Raw genomic sequence first — 24492 nt, forward strand, 5'->3', positions numbered from 1 at the left:
GCCCTGAGCCCAGTCTTCCCGGCCACCTCCCTGCCTCCGGTCTCTGTGAGATCTGCAGGTGAGCTGTGCAGCTCCTGAGCCCTCACCCTTAGGCCCCGTGGGCACTGACTGCTGCTAAAATGAAAACCTCTAGAAGGATCCCGCCTGGGTCTCCGTGCCCAGCCTGGCCCTGTGCTCAGGGTAACACAGCCACCTAACTTACATGTCCTCTGCCAGCGAGGAGGACACGACAGCCAGGGAGGCGGGGCATGGGGCCATTCGAGAAGGTTCTGAGGTCTTAGGTGGTGACAAAGGCTGAGTCCTGAGAACTGGTCATCTCCTGGAAGAGATGAAAAGTATATGGAACAGCCCTCTGGGGCTGCCCTCTGGGCTGCTCGCTGGTGGCAGGAGAAGGGAGGGTCCCTGTGCCTTGGATTCTTTAGGGTAAGGCTTTGGGGGAGGAGGTGGGATGTGGGGGCTCTTTGCGCCGGACTACACTCGAACAGCAGGAAACCTCCAGAAGGGTGGGCTCCTTTGGTGATCAGCGATGAAGCCCCTTCGGCCCCCAGGGCGAGGGCCAGCGGCCTCCGCTCCCACGCGTGTCGGGAGGGGACACTGTCCCTGATGACATCTGCTCCCAAGGCTCCTGTCGGGTCTCTAGCGCCTCCTGCGTCCAGTCCCCCAAACTCCCAGGGCCCAGCCGCCCGCCCCCGCGCCCAGCCGCTCTCCCCAGCCCCCCTTTGCCGCCATTCCCGCTCCGCAGAGGGGCTCAGCGAGGACCACGACCAGCCACGGGGCACCTCTGTAAACCTGTGATACCACAGGCTTATATGGCACCTCCAAACTGTGACTGAAGCTGAGCGTGCAGGGCGCAAGGGAGGCTGCCCCCCGAGGCCGTGGCGGGGGCTCCCGGTGCAGTCACTGCCGCTTCACTTCCACATCGTGCAGGTCTCCAGTTAGTGTCCTCTGGCGTTTCCGCGCCCCGCCGCCCTTGCAGGGAGCCCCGGCCCTCTCAAAAGGGTGGAGAGGATCGGAGAGCCCTCAACCCCGCTGCGCTGAGGGGAAGAAGGGCTGGACGGTAAACCCGTGCCCAATGCGGGGAGGCGGGAAAGGTGGGAAATCCCCTCCAGGGCCCCAAGAGAGTGAAAAGGAGGGAGTCCCCCGCTGTCCTCCGACCCGCGTACTAAAGGAGGGACCCCCCCGGGTCCTCTGACCCCGGCTGTGCTCTGTGACTGTGGGGGAGGGTGGGAGCAGGCCCCGCAGCCCACTAAGGGGTGGGGAACAGGAGGGTGGCAGCGTCCCTGCCCGCTGCCCTTGAGGTACTGGAGAGGAGCTTAGGAGCCCCGCAGTGCTCTGAGCCAGGTGGGGCGGAGGAGTCGGGGGGTGGGACTCCCTCCCTCCACCCCCTAGGCTGTGTTTTCACTTCTTAGTGGGGAGGGCTGTCCCTCCCACCCCACCCACGCTGCACTCCGGATAGGGTAGAGGAGGTGGACGACCCGGTGGCTGAGTGTGGGAGGGCGCCGGGCGAGGACAACCCCTGGCCAGGGCGCCGCGGGAGCTCCCCAAGTTAGCCACTCCCCCCACCGTCCAGCCCCCGCAGTCCCCAGCCTGCAGTCCGGCCGTCGGGTGGGGGCCTACACCGCCCCTGCACAGAGGCCGGCTGCGCGCGGGGCGGTGAGCGGCGGGCGGAAGGCCCCGTGGAACCCGCCCCCTCCCGCGCTGTGGCGGTGGCGGCGGCGGCGGCGGCGCCGGGAGCTGCCCCCGAGGCCGCCGCCCGGCCCCCGCCCGCGCGTCAGCGCGCCCAGCCCGGGGCGCCGAGCTCCGCCAGCGCCGGAGGCCCCTGCGCGCAGCTCCGGGCGCCGGCAGCCGGGCCGGCCGAGGCGGCGCGGGGGTGGGACGCGGGCGGTCGCAGCAAGCGGCGCTGCCCGGGCCGGGCGCGCACGGCGGGCGCCCTGTGAGCGGCCCCGATGTGGCAGCAGGCGATGCGGCGCCGCCGCTACCTGCGGGACCGCGCCGAGGAGGCGGCGGGCGGCGGAGACGGGCTGCCGCGGTCCCGGGACTGGCTCTACGAGTCCTACTACTGCATGAGCCAGCAGCACCCGCTCATCGTCTTCCTGCTGCTCATCGTCATGGGCGCCTGCCTCGCCCTGCTCGCCGTCTTCTTCGCGCTCGGGCTGGTGAGTGGCTTCCCCGCGGATCCAGCGCCTCGCCTTCCCCGGCCCCGAGAGGACCCGGGCCAGCCGAGCCGCGTCCCGCTCTGTGCTGCCCCGCGGCCCGCGGCAGCCCCTCGGCCCGCGGCTCCCTGCTCCTCCTGTCGGCCCGCAGCCCGGTGGGCTCTGGCAAGGGCTGCGGGCGAGAAAAAAGTTTCCTGGGAAGGCTCTTCCCAAAATAAAGTTGCCGAGGTGTTCACCAGGTGGACGGGCAGGGCGTGTGCTTTTTGCATCTTTGCACACCGCTGGCAAACTCTGCGCTTTCTGCCGGGCGCCGCTGCCCGCAGCGCTCGAATAGGTCTCCCCAGAATCAGCCCTGGGCTTCCTGGGCGAGTGGCTGTCTCCTGCCCGGTTCCGCTGGCACGGCCCCGCAGCTGGCATTTTCGTTTGGATTGGGCGTTATTCAACTCTGCAGAAAGCCTGCCTTGGGAAAGTGGTTAATGACAAGGAAAATGAAGAAGAAAAATTAAGTATACATCTTTGCCTTTGCTAAAATCATTTAGCCCTTTAGCCCGATAGACAGAAAGTGATGGGGTGTTGACTTGTGAATCTTTCATCTCAGGGTCTACAGTTAAGAAGCGTTTGGGATGGACGGTTGCTTTCCCGTTTCTGGAGAAGTAACGTGGTTAGGGTTTTGGACAGGTTATTAAAGTGGATTTATCACTAGGAATATAATGCAGCTCAACAGCCAGTTTTGCCAGTTTATATTTTTCCAGCAGAAATCCTTGGCTCACTCCCTTGAAAAGTGACGGGAAGTCTGTAGATGGCGATAACTTCCTGTTACTGATCTCTGAGTGTGTGGTTCAAACTTTTGCACTGCCTGTGACATGCATGTGCAGATTTTGTGCAAGGCATCGATTATCCAGCGAGATTTTTTTTTTTTTTTTTTTTTTTGTCAGTGGTTGATCTGTAAATGTCTCCACTGGGTGATTTTTTTTTTTAGCTTAGAATATAAATATGTGCCTATATTTATATGTGTCCACCACCAAAGAAGTGGATTTTGCTTATGTTTCACCATGCATAAAATAGCTGTTCTTGGTATTTGGCAATTTGTTTCGGATATCCAGAGCCAGATGGTGTTCAAATGTTATGCATGGGAAGAATTGTTAACATCATGTTTTCAAAAAATAAAAAAATTTCCCCACACCACTCAATGGTAGCCGTCTACTGATTGAGTTCAATGAGGTAAGAATAGAAAATAGAATGTAGGAGGCCATGAAGTCACAGATCACACACTGGCTCTTGTACTATCAAACCTAGGGCAGAGAGTACCTTTTGATCCCTGTAGTCTAGATATGCGTCCGGAGCAGCCCTCACTCTCTCCACATGGAACCAGCCTTCTATGCTCTCTGGAATGGCATTTTTATTTCTCTTTACTACTTTTAGGAACAAAAAGGACTTGGGGAGAGACTTTTGCTCAGTCTCATGGGCAAGCAGGATCTCTAAAGACATCTACTTATTGTTTTTTACTTGCTAGGAAGAAAAGAAACATCAGAGTTTTCCTTTGGAAATCTGTTCTGCTGGGGCATTTCGGCTTGCGATTCTCTTGAACCTGTAATTCAAACCTGCTCTGGCTTGTTCTCTTCTAAATGGAAAGGAGCAGGTGATGACCTATTTCTAGCAGCATTAATATATCTAAAGACAAGTGTGAAGTTCATGCTTCCCCTGCACACACTACTTTGTTTTCTGTGATAGAGAATTCTAATTTCTTAAACTTCGTTGATGGAGATTCTTGAATGGGTCACTCAGATTTAGCATGATTGGGTTTAAAGTACCCTTCTTTGAATTGTCTTTGCTTTTTATATTTGTGTTTCTGTATTCAATTTCGTTATGTTCCTGTTTGCTTGGTGCATCTGTGGGAGTGGTATTCTTTTCACAATGTTATCCAAACATCTTTACTTTTCCTTGATAAATCAATCATTTTCATGCTCCTCTTGCCTTCAGCTAAATCATTTTAAGCACAAAGTGGGCATTTCCCACAGCATGCCTGTCACCTATGGTGAGGTCCAGAGAGAGTGAAATGAATCCTGTTCTTGGCCGTACCTAATTCATGGTCTCATGTCTACTATGTGCACCCTTCAAAGAGATAAGCTGTGCAGAAATGTTCCAGAATCAGGGAGGGTAACTCAGTCTGGTAGAAAAGCCACCTTCAGGCAGAGACCAGCTGCAGGACCAAGTCGGAAGGAGCTATGCCTAAGAGCAGTGTGCCCTGTGTTCTGAAAGTGGACCTGAGTCGGGACTGGGATGATGTTGGGCCCCCAACAACCTGTTTCTATTTTGGTTTTGGAAGCACCATAACCAACATCTCTGCTTTCTAAAACATGTTCTCCATCTAGATAGTCAACGATGACTGGGGTAGGGACATTTGAAGATCGAATAGGGCTAAGGTAAAGCTGTGTTCGTGTAATTAGAGATGAGTTCATTTCTTGGGCTGGCAGGGCTTGGCTTCAGAGAGGTCTACCTTGGGAGGTGGGAATGGCTGCTTTGGGACCCTGCCAAGGTTTCCATGCTGGAGCACTTTACTTGAATAGCTGGGCTGCCATGCAAATCAGGAGCTAAGCAGATCTATTTTTGCTGCCTAAAATCTTGGACAGATTCCTTTTTTCCCCCTGAATCTGCCTGATTTTGATTTCCATTAGACTTTCATCGGTTCTTATAGAAGTTTGGCAATTTTCTTAAAGCACATCCCTAGCCTCCTAGAGCAAAACAGCATTTGGACTACAAAATGCTCTTAGCATAATGCTAGTACATAGAGATTTTTTTTTGCTGTATGTAGTTGCCTTTGTAGAAGTGATTTGGAATGCATACTAAAAAGAAAAAAGCAAGCTTCATTTTGATTTAATATTTCCCTGATTGACATTGTTCACAAAGTGATTTCATCTAATTTCAACCTTTGATCAATTCATGATTCTGCACTGTTGGCCCTAAAATTAAAGTAATCCTCAAAGTTTTATATACCGTCAAAATAAATCCTGAATTGAAACTTCACAGTCTTGGTTAATTTCTACATGAAAACAATTAAGTAGTTTTAATCCCATATTTGTGAAGAATTATCTGAAGACATGAAACTCAGTAAATAGAAAATTTGATGGCATGTCTTGAATTTACATATTGTTTAATAATATGAGTAATAGTTTCTGCTGTTTATCATGGAGAGTATTCATGAAAAATCTGATTTATAATTTTTTCACCATCAGCCTGTTGAGTGCCTACCAAGTGCCAGGAACGGCAATAATTATGGGCATGGGGAACAAAATAAACTTGACCCTTGGCATCAGAAAACTTAGAACTAATGAAATGAAATTTTAAGTCATAAGTCCTATCATGTAACTTGGTTTTAAATTTTTTTTCTTGTTCTCATTGTTTTTTCTTTTTCTACTTTGTTTTTTGGAACTGGTTTTTATTACTGAGTGCATGAAAACCCTTTTTCAGAATTTAATACTCTCATTTATTATATCCAAAATCAGCCAGCTGTTTTCCAAATTTGCCTGTCAGTGTTAGGAAAGGTTGACATAATTTTTTTTTTCATTTTGTCAGAATACCAGCTGGCTCCAGCCAGATTTGTTTTGGCTAAAATTTATGATTAGGAATAGTCAATATTTCAATATAAATGAAAAAATTGTATTCCATAATTTTAAGTAGTCAGATAGAGAAATAAAGTAGATATTTGTGTTTTTTAGTATGATACTAAAATAAGAGTATGCACTTTTATTAACTATAAATAGGTAAAACATGTGACTGAGAATATGACCCACCTTGTTTCTTTTATGGTGATATAATGAACTAGATATTTAAAACAATAACCAGAAGTATTTTTTATTATGAATCAATTTTCCAACATCAGATATTTTTTCGAAGGGCAGATTTATCAGAGAGGTTCTTTTATCTGTACATCGAGAAAGAATTTTATTCTTCCAAAACAAATTAACATACCCAATTATTTGTAGACAGCAACCAACTGTGTTATTCCAGACAATCTTTCAGCACCCCCAATAGGTGGAAGAATCACCTCCTTTCTTGGGGATTGGAGTATGGGAGGGCAGACGGATGTACCCAACATCCCCTCTAAGGAGCAGGAAATTCTGTGCATGCTTTCTCTAGTTTCATAATTCTGAGTGTGGAAGGGAATAGAGCATGTTCTTAGGTATTGCAGTAATGGTAGCTAAAGATTCATCTTTTTATGCATTTCTATACACGCAAGAAATCTTACTCTGCAGGTGCTTGTAATTTGCAACCAGTAATTCTCTAAGTCATTTTAGTTATAATTTACTTGCGGTATAACAAAGGCCATGGAAAAACTGTAATTTTCTGCAGGAAAGATGGTTGCAATTTAGGGACCTAGCAAGAAAGGATTTGGAAGCATCCTTTGGATACTGAAATGTATGATTAAATATATACATGGCACCTTCCTTTCCTGTTTTAAAAGGACAGTGGAGTGAAATGATTGAGAGCATCTGCTGTGTGGGAATTGTGGCTTTGTCCATTTCTACTTCTGTGACCTTGGGAAAATTGTTTAACCTATGTCTCAGTTTCCTTGTTTGTAAAATGACATGGTACCTGCCTTGTAAGTTGATGGTCTCAATTAGTACATGCAAAGTCCTTAGAACAATGCCTGGCATAAAGTAAACCTCCAGGACTGTTAGCTGTTCCTAGGTCTTGTAGCTGCATTTTCACTGTTACTGTGAAAGAATACTGTAGTCACATTGCATTAGAGCCAGAAAGGTGATCATTCTACAGATGATGATACTGAGACCCTGAGAAGTGAACTCATCTCTTCAAGGTCATGCAACTGCTACGTTGTCACAGGGTCACAGGGCTTTTGACTTTCCCTGGGTGACTTTGCTAGAGAACATTGCAGGTCTAGAATTCCCAGCTCTGGTCTTGGAAAATAGCAGGTTTTCTTGTTGAAATTTCTTACTAATATGAACAGCCTCAATCTTCATTCTGTGTAATGGAGTTACCTCTCAATGCTTTTCTCTTCCAGAGTTAAAGGAATTCCGTAGCGATGCTTCCTCGTAATTAATTCACTGACTTGCTGGCATTATTTATTTTCATTATGCTAAATGTCCCCAGTGTCTTCCCCATCAAGTGGAGCCTTGACTGTGGCTCTGCTTTTGTTGTCTGAGAAGTCCTGGCATATGCACCATGGGTGTGAGAATCATTCCTATTAAGCCGTGATTCTTACTGATAATTTAAAACCGAATATTCTACTAAAAATGGAGCAACACTATTAGAGCTGTGTTGAAGGTGTTTTGTGTGTGATGTATTTCATCAGAAATTGTTAGTGACAGGAGAGTCCGAGCTGGATGCTGGGCTTACTCCACTGGTATACGGGTTCTTCCTACCACTTGGTGTTGACATCGAGACAATTCATTGAACCCGACTCATTTCTTCCTTCATTGAGTATTTAGAGCACCTGGGTTGGAGGGGTGGGTGGGGGGCAAGCACCATGATTGACATCACCCTGGATGGCACTCCACCCTGAACTGGCTCACTCCTGCATGTTGACATGATCCCTTAAATACTGTTGACTGCTTTAGGGCAGGCTATCATCATGATCATTATCATATCTAAGGACCACAAGAGCTGAGGGCATTCAGCTCTGACCCTCTCCACTTTCTGGATCTTCCTGAGTGGCTCCCCTAATCTTAAAGTCTCTTCCACAACTCTGTGCCTTATATCCAAACGTTTGGGAGGACAGAAAAGGATTATTAAGTTAGCTCATGGGTTTGGTCCATTTGACAAAACTAAGCCTGTGCTAATTCTTCAGTCCTTTTTTGGTATAAGGATACGATAAAAAAAAAAAAAAAAAAAAAAAAAAAAATCACAAGGGAGAGGATGAAAAGAGGGTTGTGAGAAGACTTCGTTTGTACAGCTGTTTTTGGCAATGTTAGACATAGTTCTTTTGGTTCCCTCTTTTTGCTTCTGCTTATACTTCTGTCTCTAGGAGCCAGACACAGGTGAGAGTGGGGTAGACACCGTAAGAAAAACCTCAACCCAAAAAGCCATTGTGGGCAGCTTTACCAGCTAGTTTTCTGACTCTGCCCAGAGTTCTAGAACAACTGTGCCAAGACAAAGAGAATGAAAACACAGACCTGACCACGGCTCATAGAGATGTGTAAGGCAGATTGTATCTCAGAGTTGAACCAAGTCACTTCTGAAAAGCTTGGTGCTGGAAATGGGATAGTTCAATTATAGGGCAATTAATATATGTTGAGTAAATAATTTATTGCATTTGAAACATATAGACAGAAAGTATAATACTATAGTTTTTTTAAAAAATGTTGAAATTCTGAAGATTTCTCAAGATGGTCATTATTTTCTGGGCGAGTCCTGTGAATAAATCAGGTCTCTAGGGTCATCACCCCATAGAAAGTTCCTGGTAGAAAAGATGGCAGATCAGCACTATTGTAATGGGAGCCCTGACTGCAAGATCTTGGAATTATGAATTCTATCCGTTTATATCAATGTCCTTTGCTGTCCCTCAGACATAATGATGCGGGGGTATTGCAGCTAGGACAAGCCAGGGCTCAAAGATACTGGTTTTTATTCCTGTGTGCTTTCTCCTAACACTGAATTATATTATGTGTGTGTATATATGTGTGTGTGTATGTGTGTGTATGTTTGTGGGTGTTTAGTGTCCTGTATTATTTTCTTAGATGTATAGAGAAAACAAGAGTAAATAATTAAAATATCAAGTTACTAATGATCTATGGACATTATGAAAGAAATAAAATTTTAGACTAGTCCATTACTAGAATGAATTAAAGTTATTAATATTGAAAATTAACTACGGAGATCAGGTTAACGTGAATAAAACAGATAATAAGGAAATCTTAGCACAGTCCAGACATATGATCAACCTAATGTCTAACTCTTTCCCATCATTTACTTGCAGTGAATTCAAATACATAACCTCCATACTCTTTGGAATTGAATTTTAGGTGCATAAAATAGAATTACTCATTTGATAATTTGATTAATATTTGATTCTCAGGCATAATCCTCATTGATCTCTATGTGGCTTATTTATAGTAAAATAAATTTTCATGAATCCATTTTGAACTAGAATATCTCTAATAGCAAATTTCTTTCTATATGCTGAACTCATTCCATTCTCCTCTCTATCCTCAAATGTAAACTTCGTCTTGAAATTGAGTTTTATCGTTCTTTTACTTGTCTTTTTGTTCATTTTACTATGTATACACACATACATATAAATGATATATATGTGTGGTGTGTTATAGAAATTGAGATTCATTTGCCTATTTTTTCCTTGAGGAGAATCAATTGCCACCGATCCATTTCAATTACTTTCTTCATATCCGTCATATATCAACATTCTACATGTGGTTGATTGGTTATGGGCTGTTCTGCCACATTGACTAAGTTTTTGTTTTGTTTTGTTTTTACCCTTTCAATGCTACACACACACACACACACACACAATTACTAAAGCTCTGTAATAAGTATTTTTGATTTATTTATGGGGAGATGGAAACTTCTGTTTCAGTATATTTGATAGTAGTAAGATTGTCTAGTATTTCTAATTTTATTTCTGGGGTCAGTTTCAGTAAGATGTTTTTCTAGGAATTTTTGCATTTCATCCAAATTCTCACATTTAACTGCGTGCTCATTTTGATAATAATGTTCTCCTTTTGATGTTTTACATATGCTTTATTTTTGATTTTTATTTATAATATTGTTTTTATATGCCTTCTTGTATAATCTCACCAGAAGTCTTCTTTTTAGCTTTTTCAAGAACTATCCTTCTTTGTTTATCTTATCGATTAGTTTTCTTGTGTGTGTTTTTATCTTTATTATCTCCTGTTACGTCAGTCAGAACATATTAGATTATGTCATGGAAACAACTCCACAGTCTTCCTGGATTAACACAACACAACAAAGGTTTATATTTTGCTCAGGATACACGGTAAAGATGAGTCAGTAGAGGGACTCTGCTGGCAGCCCTGTCACTCAGGGATTCAGGATGAAGGAGGGTACATCCCACAACACACTTCTTTCCTCATTGTTGCGCCAGAGAAGAAAAGCTTGCTTCCATGTCTAACTACTGGCGATGAACACTTTCCACATGGGAATGACACATCACTTTCATTCATTTTTTCATTGGCCAGAGTAAATGTTTTTAGTTGTCTTTGGTTGCCTTAAAAACCACCACAAAACTTAGTGACTGGAAACACCACCATCATATATCTTCCTCCTGAACCTGCAGTTTGGGCACATTTGCCAGTGGTGGCTCTTCCTTGCCCCATGCATTGGCTGGGGTGGTTTGAAGGCTATATCTTGCCTCCCTTGAAGGTTTGCTCGCTTCCCTGTCTGGTGGTCATACTGGCTTGCAGCTGAGATTCAGCCGGCACTGCTGGCCAGAACACCTTCATGTGGCCTCTCTACATGATTATTTGACTTTCTCTTGATATGGGAGCTGGTTTCAAGAATGATCATCCTAAAAGAAAAAGATGGAATTGCATGGCACTTTTATGACCCTGTCTCTCAAGTCAGGGAATTCTGCCATACTCTATTAATTGAGGCATCATGAAGACCCTCTCAGGTAGGTGGTCAGTCCAAGGGGATAGAACCTAATTTGATAAAAGGAATGTTAAGCATACATGGGATGAAATGTAGATTGCCCCCATGTGTGGAAAATACCATCTGCTATGTTACCTTACATAGCCATGCCAAACTTTCATATGCCTGGAAGAAGGTTGTATCAATTAACTTGTGCTGTGTAACAACTAAAAACTTAACAGATTTGAACTACTCTTTTTTTTTAGCTCATAATTGTGTGGGTCAGGTCTTGGGTCTTCTGACCTAGGTTTCCCAGTTCATCTCTGCTGGTCTGTCTCATGTTTGTGTGGTCTACTGGCATGTTAGTTAATCACTGGATTACTCAAAATAGCCACATTTATGTGTGTGGCCAGTTGGCAGACTGTCCACCATGGCTGTTGAGTGGAGTGCCAGGTCACTCAACTGTCTCCTCTCATTTGGCAGGCTAGCCTGAGCTTCTTTGCATGGAGTTCAGGGACTTCCAAAGAGCAAGAGGAAAGAGGCAAGCCCTACTGCCCAAGTCTTTGTTCAAGTCATTGCCTGTGCCATGCACCTGCCATTAGATTGGCCAAATGGAGCCACATGGCTAGTGCCAGACTCAGTGTAGAAGAGAATTACACATGGGCGTGGATACAGGGAAGGGGATTATTGCTAGCTGAGATTACAGGCATGCACCACCATGCCTGGCTAATTTTTGTATTTTTAGTAGAGACAGAGTTTCGTCATGTTGGCCAGGCTGGGCTCGAACTCCTGAACTTGCGTGATCCGCCAACCACAGCCTCTCAAAGTGCTGAGATTATAGGCATGAGCCACAGTGCCCAGACAGTGGCTATTATTAAAAAGTAAATAAACAAAACAAAACAAACAAAAAAACAAACAACAAAAAAAACCCAAACAAACAATAACAACAAAAACTCAAAAAACAAAATAAACAGATGCTGGTGAGGTTGTGGAGAGAAAGGAACGCTTTTACACTGTTGGTGGAGTGTAAATTAGTTCAGCCATTGTGGAAGACAGCATTACGATTCCTCAAAGATCTGAAGATAGAAATACCATTCGACCCAGCAATCCCATTACTGAGTATATACCCAAAGGAATCTAAATCATTCTATTATAAAGACACATTTATGTGAATAGTCATTGCAGCAGCATTCACAACAGCGAAGATGTGGAATCAACCTAAATGCCCATCAGTGGTAGACTGGATAAAGAAAATGTGGTACTTATACACCATGGAATACTATGCAGCCATGGAAAACAAGATCATGACCATTGCAGGGACATAGATGGAGCTGGAGGCCATCATCCTTAGCAAACTAATGTAGGAATAGGAAACCAAATACTGCATGTTCTCACTTGTAAGTGGGAGCTAAATTATGAGAACACATGGACACATAGAGGGGAACATATAAGTTATCTTATATGTGGTACCTTTTAATTTACATTTTTGTGATGAACTTTTAAGATAAATTATGTTGTGATCAAAGAACGTGGGTCTGTGTGATACCTCTTCTTTGAAATCTTTGGAGGTTGCCTGACACATGATTTTTATAAATATTCCACATGCACTTCAGAAGAATATTCTTCCACCTAATGGTTGCATGTGGAATTCTGTTTTTCAATTAGGCCAAGATTACTAATTACAATGTTCAAATCCTTTACATCTTTTCTTGTTTGCATTTTTATTTTATTTGCTTGGCCTATCAATAGCAAGATGGGGAGTTGAAATTCTCTGCTCTTAGTAGATTAGTTTACTTTTTTCTCTGATTTTGTAAATTTTTGCTTCATACATTTTGAGGCTATTTTATTAGTTTTACAGATGTTTAAAATTATTATAATTGCCTATTTATTCTTTTCACACCTCATGGTAAAATGGAGTATGACTATGTCTGTAGATAAGAATAAAAATTGTCTATGTATCTATATGCATATGAAAAAGTATATCTCCACACATCCATTTGTAGTCAAATGTTTATCAGAGCTAAAGGCTGATTTCATGTCTCCTAATAATTACTGTCATTTGTGGTACACCTGTGACATACGAAATACCCAGAAGCCACACCAAATCTGGATGACTGCATGTGAAGAAGCTGGCTGAGGGACATTCGGCTTCTCCCACTGAAAAATCACAGCAGGAAGTGATGGAAATCGGTTTCTACCTTTGGTCTTGCTGACTTCAAAGCATTTCACTAAAATATCATTTTTTAAAAATTAAATAGAAAGGCAATATTTTACATTAGACTGTCCTTTACTACCTACATGCAAAATAGTACTATTTAACAAAAAGAAAAAGAAAAAGTGCGTTGAAAAGAAAGGAAATACGGATAAGCTGTTACTGCATGGAAAAACATCTAAGAAACAAAGGAGTTGTCACATAAGAAATAAAAGTGATGGGTATTTAATAGGCCTAGCAATTAGAATCCATCTGAAATTACCAGAAAATGCATGGAAAATGAAGGAATGAAATGCTTAGAGTGGAAGGAACCCATTGTCATCACAGTGGATGATACCATAGTTAAAATATCGTGCTTTAAAGACATTTTTGTACATTTCATTTAGTATGCATTATATGGTAAATTTTATTTTACCTTGTTAAAGCCATTTTTTAAAAAGGCATTTTAGTACATTTTAGGTAACATTGAAAGGATTTTAGTACATTTTATTTAGTTTGCATTATAGGGTATTTTTTTTCCACAAAGGGAGGAGGGGTTAGGATACATAGGAATATTTAATTGAGATTGATGATGATTTTAATGTTTTAGTTTGCTTATTTTAAAGTAGTCTGTTTTATATTCTAATGTTTGCAAACAACTCAATCAGAAGAACATGGCCTCGGGGTGTACCTTGCTGACTTCCTTCCTTTCTCCATCTGCTGGGAGATGGACAGAAGAGAGGGGTGCTGTCATCCTAGGTCTGAGGGTGTCTCTTTTTTTTTTTTTTTTTTTTTTTTTGAGGCGGAGTCTCGCTCTGTCGCCCGGGCTGGAGTGCAGTGGCCAGATCTCAGCTCACTGCAAGCTCCGCCTCTCGGGTTTACGCCATTCTCCTGCCTCAGCCTCCCGAGTAGCTGGGACTACAGGCGCCCACCACTTAATTCCATTGACTTAGCCTTAAGAAAAATGCATGATGCCGGCAGCGAGGCCAGGGAACACTGTGGCCTATAAGCTCATACATCCTCTAGTGAATAGTCTTCTGTTCTTCCCATGACATCCTCATGCAAGGTTCTTAAAACTTCAGAGTTAGCATTCAAAAGGCAGATACAGAATAAACTGGTAGCTGTTCTCTTCCTTGAAAAGTCTCTGTTTTTCAGTGGGCCCAGGTTTTGCAAAGGTTAGGGTCACAGGCCTCACAAGCAGCAGCTGACTGTCTCAAGCTGTTGGCCGTCTGAGCCTCTGGCTCACGCTTGGAGGTGGGGGTGTATGGTCTGAGGCTGACGCTCCTCCTCTGCTGTGCAGAACCCGCCTGCTAATGTCACCTGGTGAGGGCAGGCACACCACCAGCCACCGAGGATCATGACCTGGATTAGGACTTCAGAGGTCGAAGTCCTCTTTATAGTTTGCAACTGCATTGTCATAAAGATGTATGTAATCTTTGACCCTAAGAGTTTGTGCTTTTTTGGCTGCTCTCATTTTGAAAGAAATTTAAACATTTTTGCAGGACTCTTAAGAGGGTTGTAGGACCCAGACACTGTGCTCACTGTGACTAATGGTGGAGAAGTCAACTGCAGCCCCGACAAATCACATCTCAGGGATCTGATTTTTAAAAAAGAGAGAGAAAAAATAGAGAGTTTACGATTTAGAACCAAAATCAAAATCAAGTCTTACATACTTTACCCAGAAAAATAAGACATTGGGTCTCTGTCTTATTGACAGAGAGATCCTTTAAAAGAGAAGCACGGGAAAGCTCTTACAGGTCGTTCCGTTTCTCCTCTGCTTCCTGGAAGGGCTATATCACCGCCTTCTTGTTGCCTGCTTTACTAATTTTCACTTTACAGTCATGCATATTTTTGCACTGTTTTTCAGTCTTTCTGGAGAACTAAGAGCCAGTAAAGTCAATAATTGTTTCGCCCCTGCTGGGGTAATGAAATGACTGGAAAAAAAAAGTCATACTAGGAAATAGGTTTCCTGATTATTTACTGGTTAGTTTTCTGTCCACAGCTCAGTGAGGTTCATTTGGGGAGGTTTAAATTAAATCAGTTTTCATGGCTCCATGTGTGTAGTGATCGTAATCTCAGATTTGATGTCCTCAGATGACACGCTGTCATGTCCCACGTGTCCATTTGTTCGTGGTGTCTGAGTGCTGGGGAATGCTCGCAGCCTGGCAGACACCTAATACCTTTTTGCAGTAATTGTAAGCTGTGTCTGAGGGTAAGAGTAGTAACTTAGGCACTTAATCATAGATAAAAATGCAGTGGAGGGAGAGAATAAGAACATCTCATTTGATCTACTTGTTTTCTGCCAATTCTGGAAACACACGTTCTTTTGGCCACAGCAACAACTGGCCCCATTCGGTTGAGCTCGCTGTCTACAGCAGGACCACAGACCCATAGGTGATCCCCAGGCTGGAGGCCTATCTCACCCACCAGCTGGACAATGCATGGCAGCCCTTCTCCGTGCCTCAGTTTCCTCAACTGTAGAATGGAACTAACACTAGTGCCCTCCACCCTGCCTGCCCCCACCAGGATGGTTGTTGTAAAGATTAAAGAGGTTAATATATGTAAGCCTGCTTAGCACAAGTAGCACTTACTAGCATTTACCATTCTTGTTCTTCTTGCCTCTTTCCCAGGCATCATTTATCACACGTAATTGTGGGAGAGAAAGGGAAACGACATCAGTTAAGGGGGCTTGGATGCTGGCTTTTCCCCTCCTTGGGAACCAGGACTCTGTGTGGATTTTTGGCTGGTCTGCTCTGTTTCCCCATCTCCCTGTGCTTCATTGCCTGGTATTTGCATGGAGCCATTTCCAGTGTGAAGTCAGAGCTGCCAATGGGTGGAATGAACCTTGTGCCCACCTGTAAAGAATAGAGATCACCAGACGGACAGTCCCTTTGTAAGTCCCAGATATGGTCCCAGCCTTGTGTTTTTTTTTTTTTTTTTTAAATAGAAGTGTCTATGGATATTTCCGTAGCTAAACACGTTTGGGTGAGGATTAAAGACCTTACACTGTTTTCTGATCCATAGTAAACGCTGTCCATACCAAGCTTCCAGCGTAGTGTTTTGCAGAAGCTACAGCCTAAGCCCAGGCTTGTGTAATCAAATGAAACATAATGTTTGTATGTGGAGCTGAACTTGTGTAGAGTGGAAAATCGTGGGTCTTTGTCATGTGGTAAGGAAGAGATAAATAGAAAAAAAAAAACTGTGTGCCAAAATAAATGTAAAGAAATGCGTTAGTAAGAAGTGAATAATAAATGCCCGTTTTCTTTTTGCTTATTTGTTTCTTTTTGCCATGTTTGTTATTTTTTCTCCACCTCTCTTGAGAAAGACATCACAAACATGGCGCCCTCCTCTGTGCATTTCTTGCTCCCTCATTTTCCACATTCAGCACTTTCTGACCCTTTTCTACTAGCCTATGATCCTGTCAAAACATTAATTGCCATGCGTTAAAATAAAAGCTCATCACTTTAAAGACTGAGATAATTAAAAAAAAGTTTTTAAAATAAAACGGTTAAAATCCATTTGGAAGCTAGTTTTCTAAGGCCAGGGTATTTCTGCTCTTTTGATTTAGGGAGGGAAGTTGGTTGTCTTATTTTCTCCTGGCATTAATGTGTTCTTACATTCACTTTTGAATACAATCCAGTTCTGCGTTGATCAGGGAAGATGTAACTTTGATGAGATATTGTTTTTCCTATTTTAAATATCCAACATTGGATTATCTATTTAGAAAAACATGTTTATTTATTATGAAAGTTGAATTTTAAATGTTCAAACTGTTCTACTTTCAAAACAATTTCTTAAACCCAGTATATTCTGACATTGACAAGTGTTGATAACATTTTAACAATATAAATCACTGGTATCACAGTGTCTCTAAATGATAACTTTTCCATGTATTTTTTTCTCTCCTCAGGAAGTTGAAGACCATGTGGCGTTTCTAATAACAGTTCCGACCGCCCTGGCGATTTTCTTTGCGATATTTATCCTGGTCTGCATAGAGTCTGTGTTTAAGAAGCTGCTGCGCCTCTTCTCGTTGGTGATATGGATATGCCTTGTTGCCATGGCATACCTGTTCATGTGTTTTGGAGGTACCGTCTCTCCCTGGGACCAGGTAAGGTGTGAAAATATTTTTTGTACTTCTTTTATGTTTTGATTTGTGACATACTTAGTTCTGTAAACAACTTGGCCTTAAACTATAAAGAGGAGTTCTATAACTGAGAATGGAGTCTAATTTTTAAATTTATATTTCCAAAATTTATTTTTAATCGACAAATTATAATTGTATGTATTATGGGGTACAATGTATATGTATTTATATCTGTATGTATGTGTATATGTATAGATGTATATGTGTATATATGTGTGTGTATAATTGGATACATATATGTTTACTATAAGATTAAATGAAACTAATTATGTGCAACATGTCACTTACATATTTTTTTTGGTGAGAAGCTTTAAAATCTACTCTTTAAGCAATTTTGAAATATACAATACATTATTATTAACTATGGTCAGCATGTTATCACTTATATGTTATTCCAATAGATCACTATATCTTATTCCTCCTGTCTAATTGGAAGTGAAATAAGCCAGGCACAGAGAACGAAGGCTTTTGAAATAGCTGTCTTTGACTCGTGGTCAAAGTCACTCTGTCCCCATTTTAGCAAACCCATTGTGTCACAACCAAGGAGCTGGCCGGGGCCTCATACTGTCACTTGTTTGGGATAGCTGAACTTCAATTCTGTCCGTAGCCTTGTTTGACATCTCGAACCACAGTTTAGACAACTTTAGTCCTTCTGTTTCCGGAGTGCCTTGTCTAGGCTTCCTATTTCTCCAGGTGCCTGTAACCCTCCAGGACTGGTTGTTGTCTTTAAATTCCTTCTCAATTACTAGAATTTTCCTACTTAAAGACCCTTCCTAATTCTGTGACACTGATTTTCCCTCCTCATGGTCACAAGCTATTGAAAGGGTGGCTTCGGATACCTGCCGAAAAACCCACGTTAGTTCATTTCGCACCGGTTGAGGCTCTGGGCCTCAGGTCATATCCTGAGGAAAGTGTTGTCTAACTATTGGCTTTTTCCATAGTGCTGCTGCTATGTGGGTGGCTGCTCCCAGCGTATTCATCTGACAGCATGATAAATGGTGTGTTGTCTAGGGGACAGGCCTAGGCTGAGATGTGAGCTACTAACTTAGAGCTTGTCAACCAAGACATGGAGTTTTGAAGCCATCCAGGGAGAGGGTGACTGAGTAGCTGAGAGGGCTGCCACAGGTTTGGTGGGGACATTGAGAGCCAGGGGTGTGCCAGCAAAAGGATCTGGAAAGGAATACAGGGGCCATGATGGGGAGAAGAGAGGCAGTGAGGGTACACTGCTGTAGAGGTGAAATAGGGAGGGTTTCCAGAGGGTGTGGACAGAATGGCTCAAATGCCATGTCAAGGGACAGAATACTGTTGGTGTACCTCAGTTGGAAAGAGCTTGCCAGTGGGTTCTGTTGGTAAGTAGTCATGTGACCTCTGCCAAGCCATTCTTCTCTTTGTGCCTCCATTTCTTGTGCAAAGGGAGGAGGCTGGACTAAGTGAACTCAAGTTAGTCTTCCTGGCTCTAAGAGGACACCACTCATAGTGGACACAAGACCCAGCGGGAGCCATCATCTCTCCTTCATCACTCTCCCACTAGAGCCCCTTGGAGGGCTGGGCGCAGGCCCCCATGCTCTGCCTGGCTTCTTCCTCTCCCTCACACTCCCCGCTGTCTCCTTCACCCTCTGTGCTACTGATGCCACTTACACTCTGTCCTTCCCCACTCAATTAGAAATCCTGGCTAATACAATTAGACAAAATACTAGGTAACAGTGAGGTAAACATGAGAGGGAGAAAGAAAATTCTAATTATCTGCAGATGACTATACTATCTATACAAATAAACTGGGAGTCACAGATCAACTCACAGATCTCATAAGAGAGCCCACCACGACTGCAGGATCAACATAAAAACAATAGTATTCTTGTGCATCAACACTGAACAATTATAAAAGGTAATTTTTAAAATTACCGTTTAAACATTTTCTCCCCCAGCAGCCTGGACATCCTGTTGCATGCATACTAGTGCCCAGGTAATGTAAATAGGAGAACAGTTAAGATCCTGCTGGTCTGTTGCCTGAATCTGATGGTCTCTCCTTGCACCAAAGCCATCTTGTTTTAATGTTACAGGTTTCTAAGAGGACTTACTATCTGGAAGGCCAAGTACCTCTTCCTTGTTCAGAATGTTTTTAGCTCACTTTTTCTTACAAATCAGTTTGTCATGTTCAATGAAAAGTCCATTTGGGTTCTGGATTTAAATTATCTTGAATTTCTAAAGTTTTGTTATGAAAGATATTTAAAGCCTAAGAATTAATAAAAGGGTAGTATAGAAAACATCCAGAAATATGCTCTTTTTGTGTTTAGTCTTTTCACCGAATGGCATGGTGTGTCTCTCAAAGAATTCTGATTACTTTTTGTGTGCTTCAGAGACTCTATTTTCTTCATAAAATCAATAATAATTTTCCTTAGACTCAATCTTAGGTACCTAAAGTCTTTTTGCCATTTTATAAACAGAATTTTTAAAATTACCTTTTCTAATTGGTCAGTGTTGATATATGAGAATACTGTTGTTTTTATGTTGACCTTACAGTGTCAGTGGGCTCTTCTGAGTTCTGTGAGTTGATCTGAGACTCTTAATTTATTTGTATAGATAGTGTGGTCATCTGAAGGTAATTAGAATTTTCTTTCTACCTTTCATATCCTCAATTTACCTTATTCTGATGTAGTATTTTGTCTACTTATTTTAGTCTGGATTTCTAATGCAGTGTGGAAGGACAGGGTGTAAGTGGCATCAGATGTTTAACTTGATGGGAACATGGAATATTCCAGTAATATAATGTTTGCTTTATCATTGTTACTATTTTTAATAGAACCAATTAATCAGAATAAGGTCCTTTTGTCTGTGTTCTTGTCCACAAGTTGCATGTCCTTAGAACGATTTTCCTGACCCTCATCTGTCACTTCGTAAGGCAACATCGCTCACCTGGCTTGAGTGTTTCCATGGCACTTAAGGTGACTTATAGAACCTTAAATTATGGACACACCCCTCTCTTTGTTTATTGATTGTCTGCTGCTGGAACATAAGCTTCTGGGCAGGGATGTGACTGTCTCTCCAGTGTTCTATCCTTGCCCTTAGCAGAATGCTGCCCAGCCATTGGCAGCCAGTAGCTACTCATTTGATATGTTCATTGACAGATGTCTGTATTTTCATCTTCAGGATTGTTGTTGTTATTGTTTGTATTTTAACCTGTTTTTATTGTTGTTGTTGTTTTATAACATGTCTTTTTTTTTTTTTTTTGGTGACGCTATCTGCCTGCTTTTAAAGATCTCTCCAAGGATCATAAACATGCTTGTTTCATAGTCATTTTCTCAAGACTGACTCCTCTCAGGTGTTGAATTTGTTGGCCAAATTTCTTGGTTTTAGCTGTCCCTGTGTACCTTGACATTTTTGCTTTTACGTACATCTTGAATTGGAATATATTCACCTCTGCCCCTAATACAACCCTAACCATTCTGTGGTTGTCTTTCTCATGCCACTGGGGCCCTGGATCGTGAGTGTATATGAGGCTCAGCCTGGGTGTTCCGCGTTAATTTTGCAGGTTGGGAGGCCAGCTCAACCCGTGACCTGGGGATGTTTCTGGGAGGTGCACAGCTGTGTCTGCTCAGTCCTCTCACCCAGGGCATGATGCTCCGAAAAGGCCACAGCCAGGCTCAGTGGCTGCAGCTATTTTTGGCCCCTATTCCTAAGCCAGGAGCAATGGCAGGATGTGTGCCTCATGCAGTGGACTGGCTCACGCCCCTTGGAGAGACATTGAGTCCTGTCCCTCCTAGAGCTTGAAGCCCTGCCCAACACTTCCAGCTGCTCCTGTCCATTCTATGGCAATGGGGATTTAAAATGAAATTAAAAGCAAAAGTCTACCTTCTGGTTTCTTTTCTTTTTTTTTTTTTGAGACCGAGTCTCACTCTGTCGCCCAGGCTGGAGTGCAGTGGTGCGATCTCTACTCACTGCAACCTCTGCCTCCTGGGTTCAAGCAGTTCTCCTGCCTCAGCCTCCTGAGTAGCTGGGATTACAGGCACGTGCCACCACACCCGGCTAATTTTTGTGTTTTTGGTGGAGACGGGTTTCACCATGTTGGTTAGGCTGGCCTTGAACTCCTGACCTCGTGATCTGCCCGCCTTGGCCTCCTGAAGTGCTGGGATTACAGGCATGAGCCACTGTGTCCAGCCCTGGTGTCTTTTATTACAGACTTCACATATGTACACCCCTTAATTAACCATTAGGAAGTGTTGCGGCAGGTTCACTTTGCGTAGGAAAGGACTGTGCTTAAGAAAGCAGGCTGCTTTCAGTATCCTTTAGAATAGAATGGTTCCCACTGGAAGAAGGTTAAATTAACAACATAGTTGTAAAGTGATGCAGGAATGAACCTGCTCTACAGTCAGAGGGAACAGTCTACAAAGGACCACTCTCACTGCTGATACTAATTGCAAGCTGGGGGATTTCCAGAATTACCCAGAGATTGGACAGTTTTCTAGAAGAACCCACGGAACTTGTGACAGCTGTTATCGCTGTGATTAGGGATTGCTACATGGAGAGAATACAGAGGCACTTTGGCAAAGAGAAGAGCCCAGGAAAACCACCAGATGTGGAGCCCCTGTTGTCCCCCTCTCTGTGGAGTCATGGATGGTGCTGCTGTCCTACAACCACGTGTGACAATGGCCAAAGAGAATTATCTGTTGCCGAAGCTCAGCTGAGCCTTTGATGTCTAGAGTTTCCATTGCGTCTCAATCATGTACTGCCTGCACAGCTGACCGTTAGTCTCCAGCCTTCCGGAGGTGAGGCTGACACTTTTATTCTCCAGCCCCTCTGGAGGCAGCACTGACATCACAGAGCTCTAAGTTCCCATCATAAATCACATTCAGACTGTCCTGGGGTCTAAGCCCCCAGATATGTAAACACACTCTTCTCAGGCAGGACATTCCAAGGGCCTACATCACCTTCCAGCATTTGAGGGCAAGGCCAGACCTCTTACAAGGTTAACTCTAAACTGTACAGTGACTTGAGTGCAGTTCATAGTCAGCAACATCGCTAGTGCAGAGCACGAAGCACAGACAGCTAGCATGTGCATGGTCTGGACCTAGTGCTAGGCTCTGTTCTGAGGGCTTCCCTTACATGACTTCATTCATTCGTTTATGAGCCAGGCACCATCCTACCTCAGCTTTGTAAGTGCAGAGACCAAGGCACAGGAGGAAGGCTGAAGTACTAAGAAATTTGAGCCCAAGGGGTCTGCCTCCTGAGGCTGGCTCTCAGCCAGGAGACCTGTGCTTCTCAAAGGGAAGCGATTGCACCCCCAGGGGATGTGTGATTGTATCAGGAAACGTCTTCCATTTGTCACAGCTTGGACGGGTATGGGTGGGTGCTACTGTCATTTCGCGGGCAGAAGCTGGGAATGCTGGTAATCACCATACAACACACAGGACAAAGAATTATGCAGCCCTGAGACTCAGCAGTGCCAAGCCTGAGAAGCCTGCGTATCACCCAACATGGCCTCTCTGTAATGCCTTTTAAATAACCAGCTCTTAAGCCCTCAGTGAGCAGAATTGTATGAAGTTGCCAGAGCCTGACTGAAGAGTGACGTTGGCAGTTTTGATCAAGAAAAAGGAGTGATTTTTCAGTGTGTGACCCTGAGAAAGTATAGGCAGGAACAAGGGTGGGGACCCTGGGGGGAAGTCAACAACCTGGTTTGGGAGGAGTAACTGGGAAAAAAAGGAAAATCAAGGGAAAAAGACCCCAAACCTTCAAGAGATTTGCCGCCACAGGTTTTGACTGTAAGGGGTGGGGTTTTCCCAGCATCGTTATTTTAGTTCGGCACAAACCACCCCATCCCGAAGGTTCCCTCTGCTCTGTGCTACCAGCACTCATCCCAGCTGATGCCGTTCCACGTAGCTGCCTCCTGGATGAAAACTTTTAAAACAGTATAACCTCTGAGTGAAGTCTGTGCAGAGTTTCCGGCTCCAGGAGTTCAGAGCAGCATTTGCATTTGACACGGAAGTCTTTTTGGCCTGCCTCTTGCCTGACTGCCTCGTGAAATGACTTTCCTTTGTGCTTCCTGTTCCCCACTGATAGAGCTGTTCAGATGGCTGTGAGGGTGATGCTGCGATTGTGTTTCATTTTTCTGAATGGTTTAAAAATACGTGAACATGTTGAACTCAGAAGTAGCAGAGGAGTATGTTTTCTCTGTCCTGGTGCATCTAGTAAGTGGGATCATTTTATTTTTAAGAAGTAAGTGACTGGGTGTATCTCTTCCTCTCTGTCCAGCTCAATTACACAACACAGCAAAGGTCTCTACCCATAATTGCTGTGGCGCCCACCAGTCCCACTGGGAGGAACAGAGAAGCTCAGGATTCCAGAATGTGTTTATTGGAGCCCTGTCACTGATTTCAAAAAGAGCAGTCATTTGTCCCATGGGTAGACATTGGATCCGTTTCTAGTGCTGCAGTAACCAAACTTCTTCTAAGTTGTGTTCCATGGCTTAGAAAAAAATAGAAGATATTTATTGTCTCAGTTCTGGAGGTCAGAAGTCTGCAGAAGTCTGAAATCACAGTGTCAGCAGGGCTGCATTATTTTGGAAGACTCTAGAGGAGAATCCTCCCCTGCCTCTTCCAGCTTCTGGTGTCGCTGGCATTCCTTGGCTTGTAGACACATCACTCCAGCTCTGCCTCTGTCTTCACGTGGTAGCTCCTCTGTGGCTCTTCTCTTTTTATAGGGACACCATTCATATTGGATTACAACCACCCTAATGACCTCATCTTAACTGGATGACTTCTGCAAAGACCCTGTTTCCAAATAAGGTTATAGTCACAAGTACTGGTGTTTAGGACTTGAACCTATCTTTTCAGGGGACACAGTTCAACTCCTAACAGAGCACCCTAAGTGGGTACTCTCTGGTAGTGGGACAGGCATTTCCATCTTGTGGAGTGTTGCTCTGAGGTTCACTCGTCCTTCTTAGATTTGGAAATTGCTCTTGATGTCAGCTTTCCCTTAAACTTCAAATCCACCTTGAAATTAAATGTGGGCTAGGAAAGTTTTGAGACTTTTATCAGGTTAGTGCAAAAGTAATTGGGGTTTTTGCTGTCATACAAACCAGTGTCTCTAAGGAATTAGAGACATTCTTGTGTGTGAATGTCATGTTGAAACAAATCAACACTCATGAATGTAAAGAGAAAATAACTGGTCCAATCACACTGCCGTGTAAATAAACAGAGCACTGTCAAGGCACGTCAGCATGCTAGGCATTGTTGGTTTATCTCTGCCCTTCCTGTCATGGAAGTGTTTCTTGTTGATTCTTACATTCATGACATTGATTAAATCCTTCTTGCCTGTTACATTAACAAACAAACAAACAAAAAGTTTGATTCACTTTGTAAACCCTAAGCTTTTAGGTGACATTTTATTTAATGATTTTGTTTTCCTTTCTTTTTTTAAAAGATGAGATGGGGTCTTGCTATATTGCC

The 24492-nt window shown here is 43.5% G+C and overlaps 1 protein-coding gene across 3 annotated transcripts in view; it reads left to right on the top strand.

The window, feature by feature from the left end:
- Window positions 1-344: 344 nt before the first annotated feature.
- The window catches only part of ADCY2 (adenylate cyclase 2), a 431918-nt gene continuing 407770 nt past the window's right edge, over window positions 345-24492 (top strand). Inside the window, exons 1-2 of one of the 3 annotated variants that reach the window (XM_010378289.2) lie at window positions 345-423; window positions 16817-17014. In XM_010378289.2, coding sequence (XP_010376591.1) covers window positions 16964-17014 — 51 coding nt within the window. In that variant the 5' untranslated portion in view covers window positions 345-423; window positions 16817-16963. Of the gene's footprint in view, window positions 424-1787; window positions 2157-16816; window positions 17015-24492 lie in introns of those variants that run through there. The other 2 variants (XM_010378287.2, XM_010378288.2) reach the window with 2 other exon arrangements.

Source organism: Rhinopithecus roxellana, chromosome 3 (assembly GCF_007565055.1).
Source record: "Rhinopithecus roxellana isolate Shanxi Qingling chromosome 3, ASM756505v1, whole genome shotgun sequence".
Classification (NCBI taxonomy): Eukaryota; Metazoa; Chordata; class Mammalia; order Primates; family Cercopithecidae; genus Rhinopithecus; species Rhinopithecus roxellana.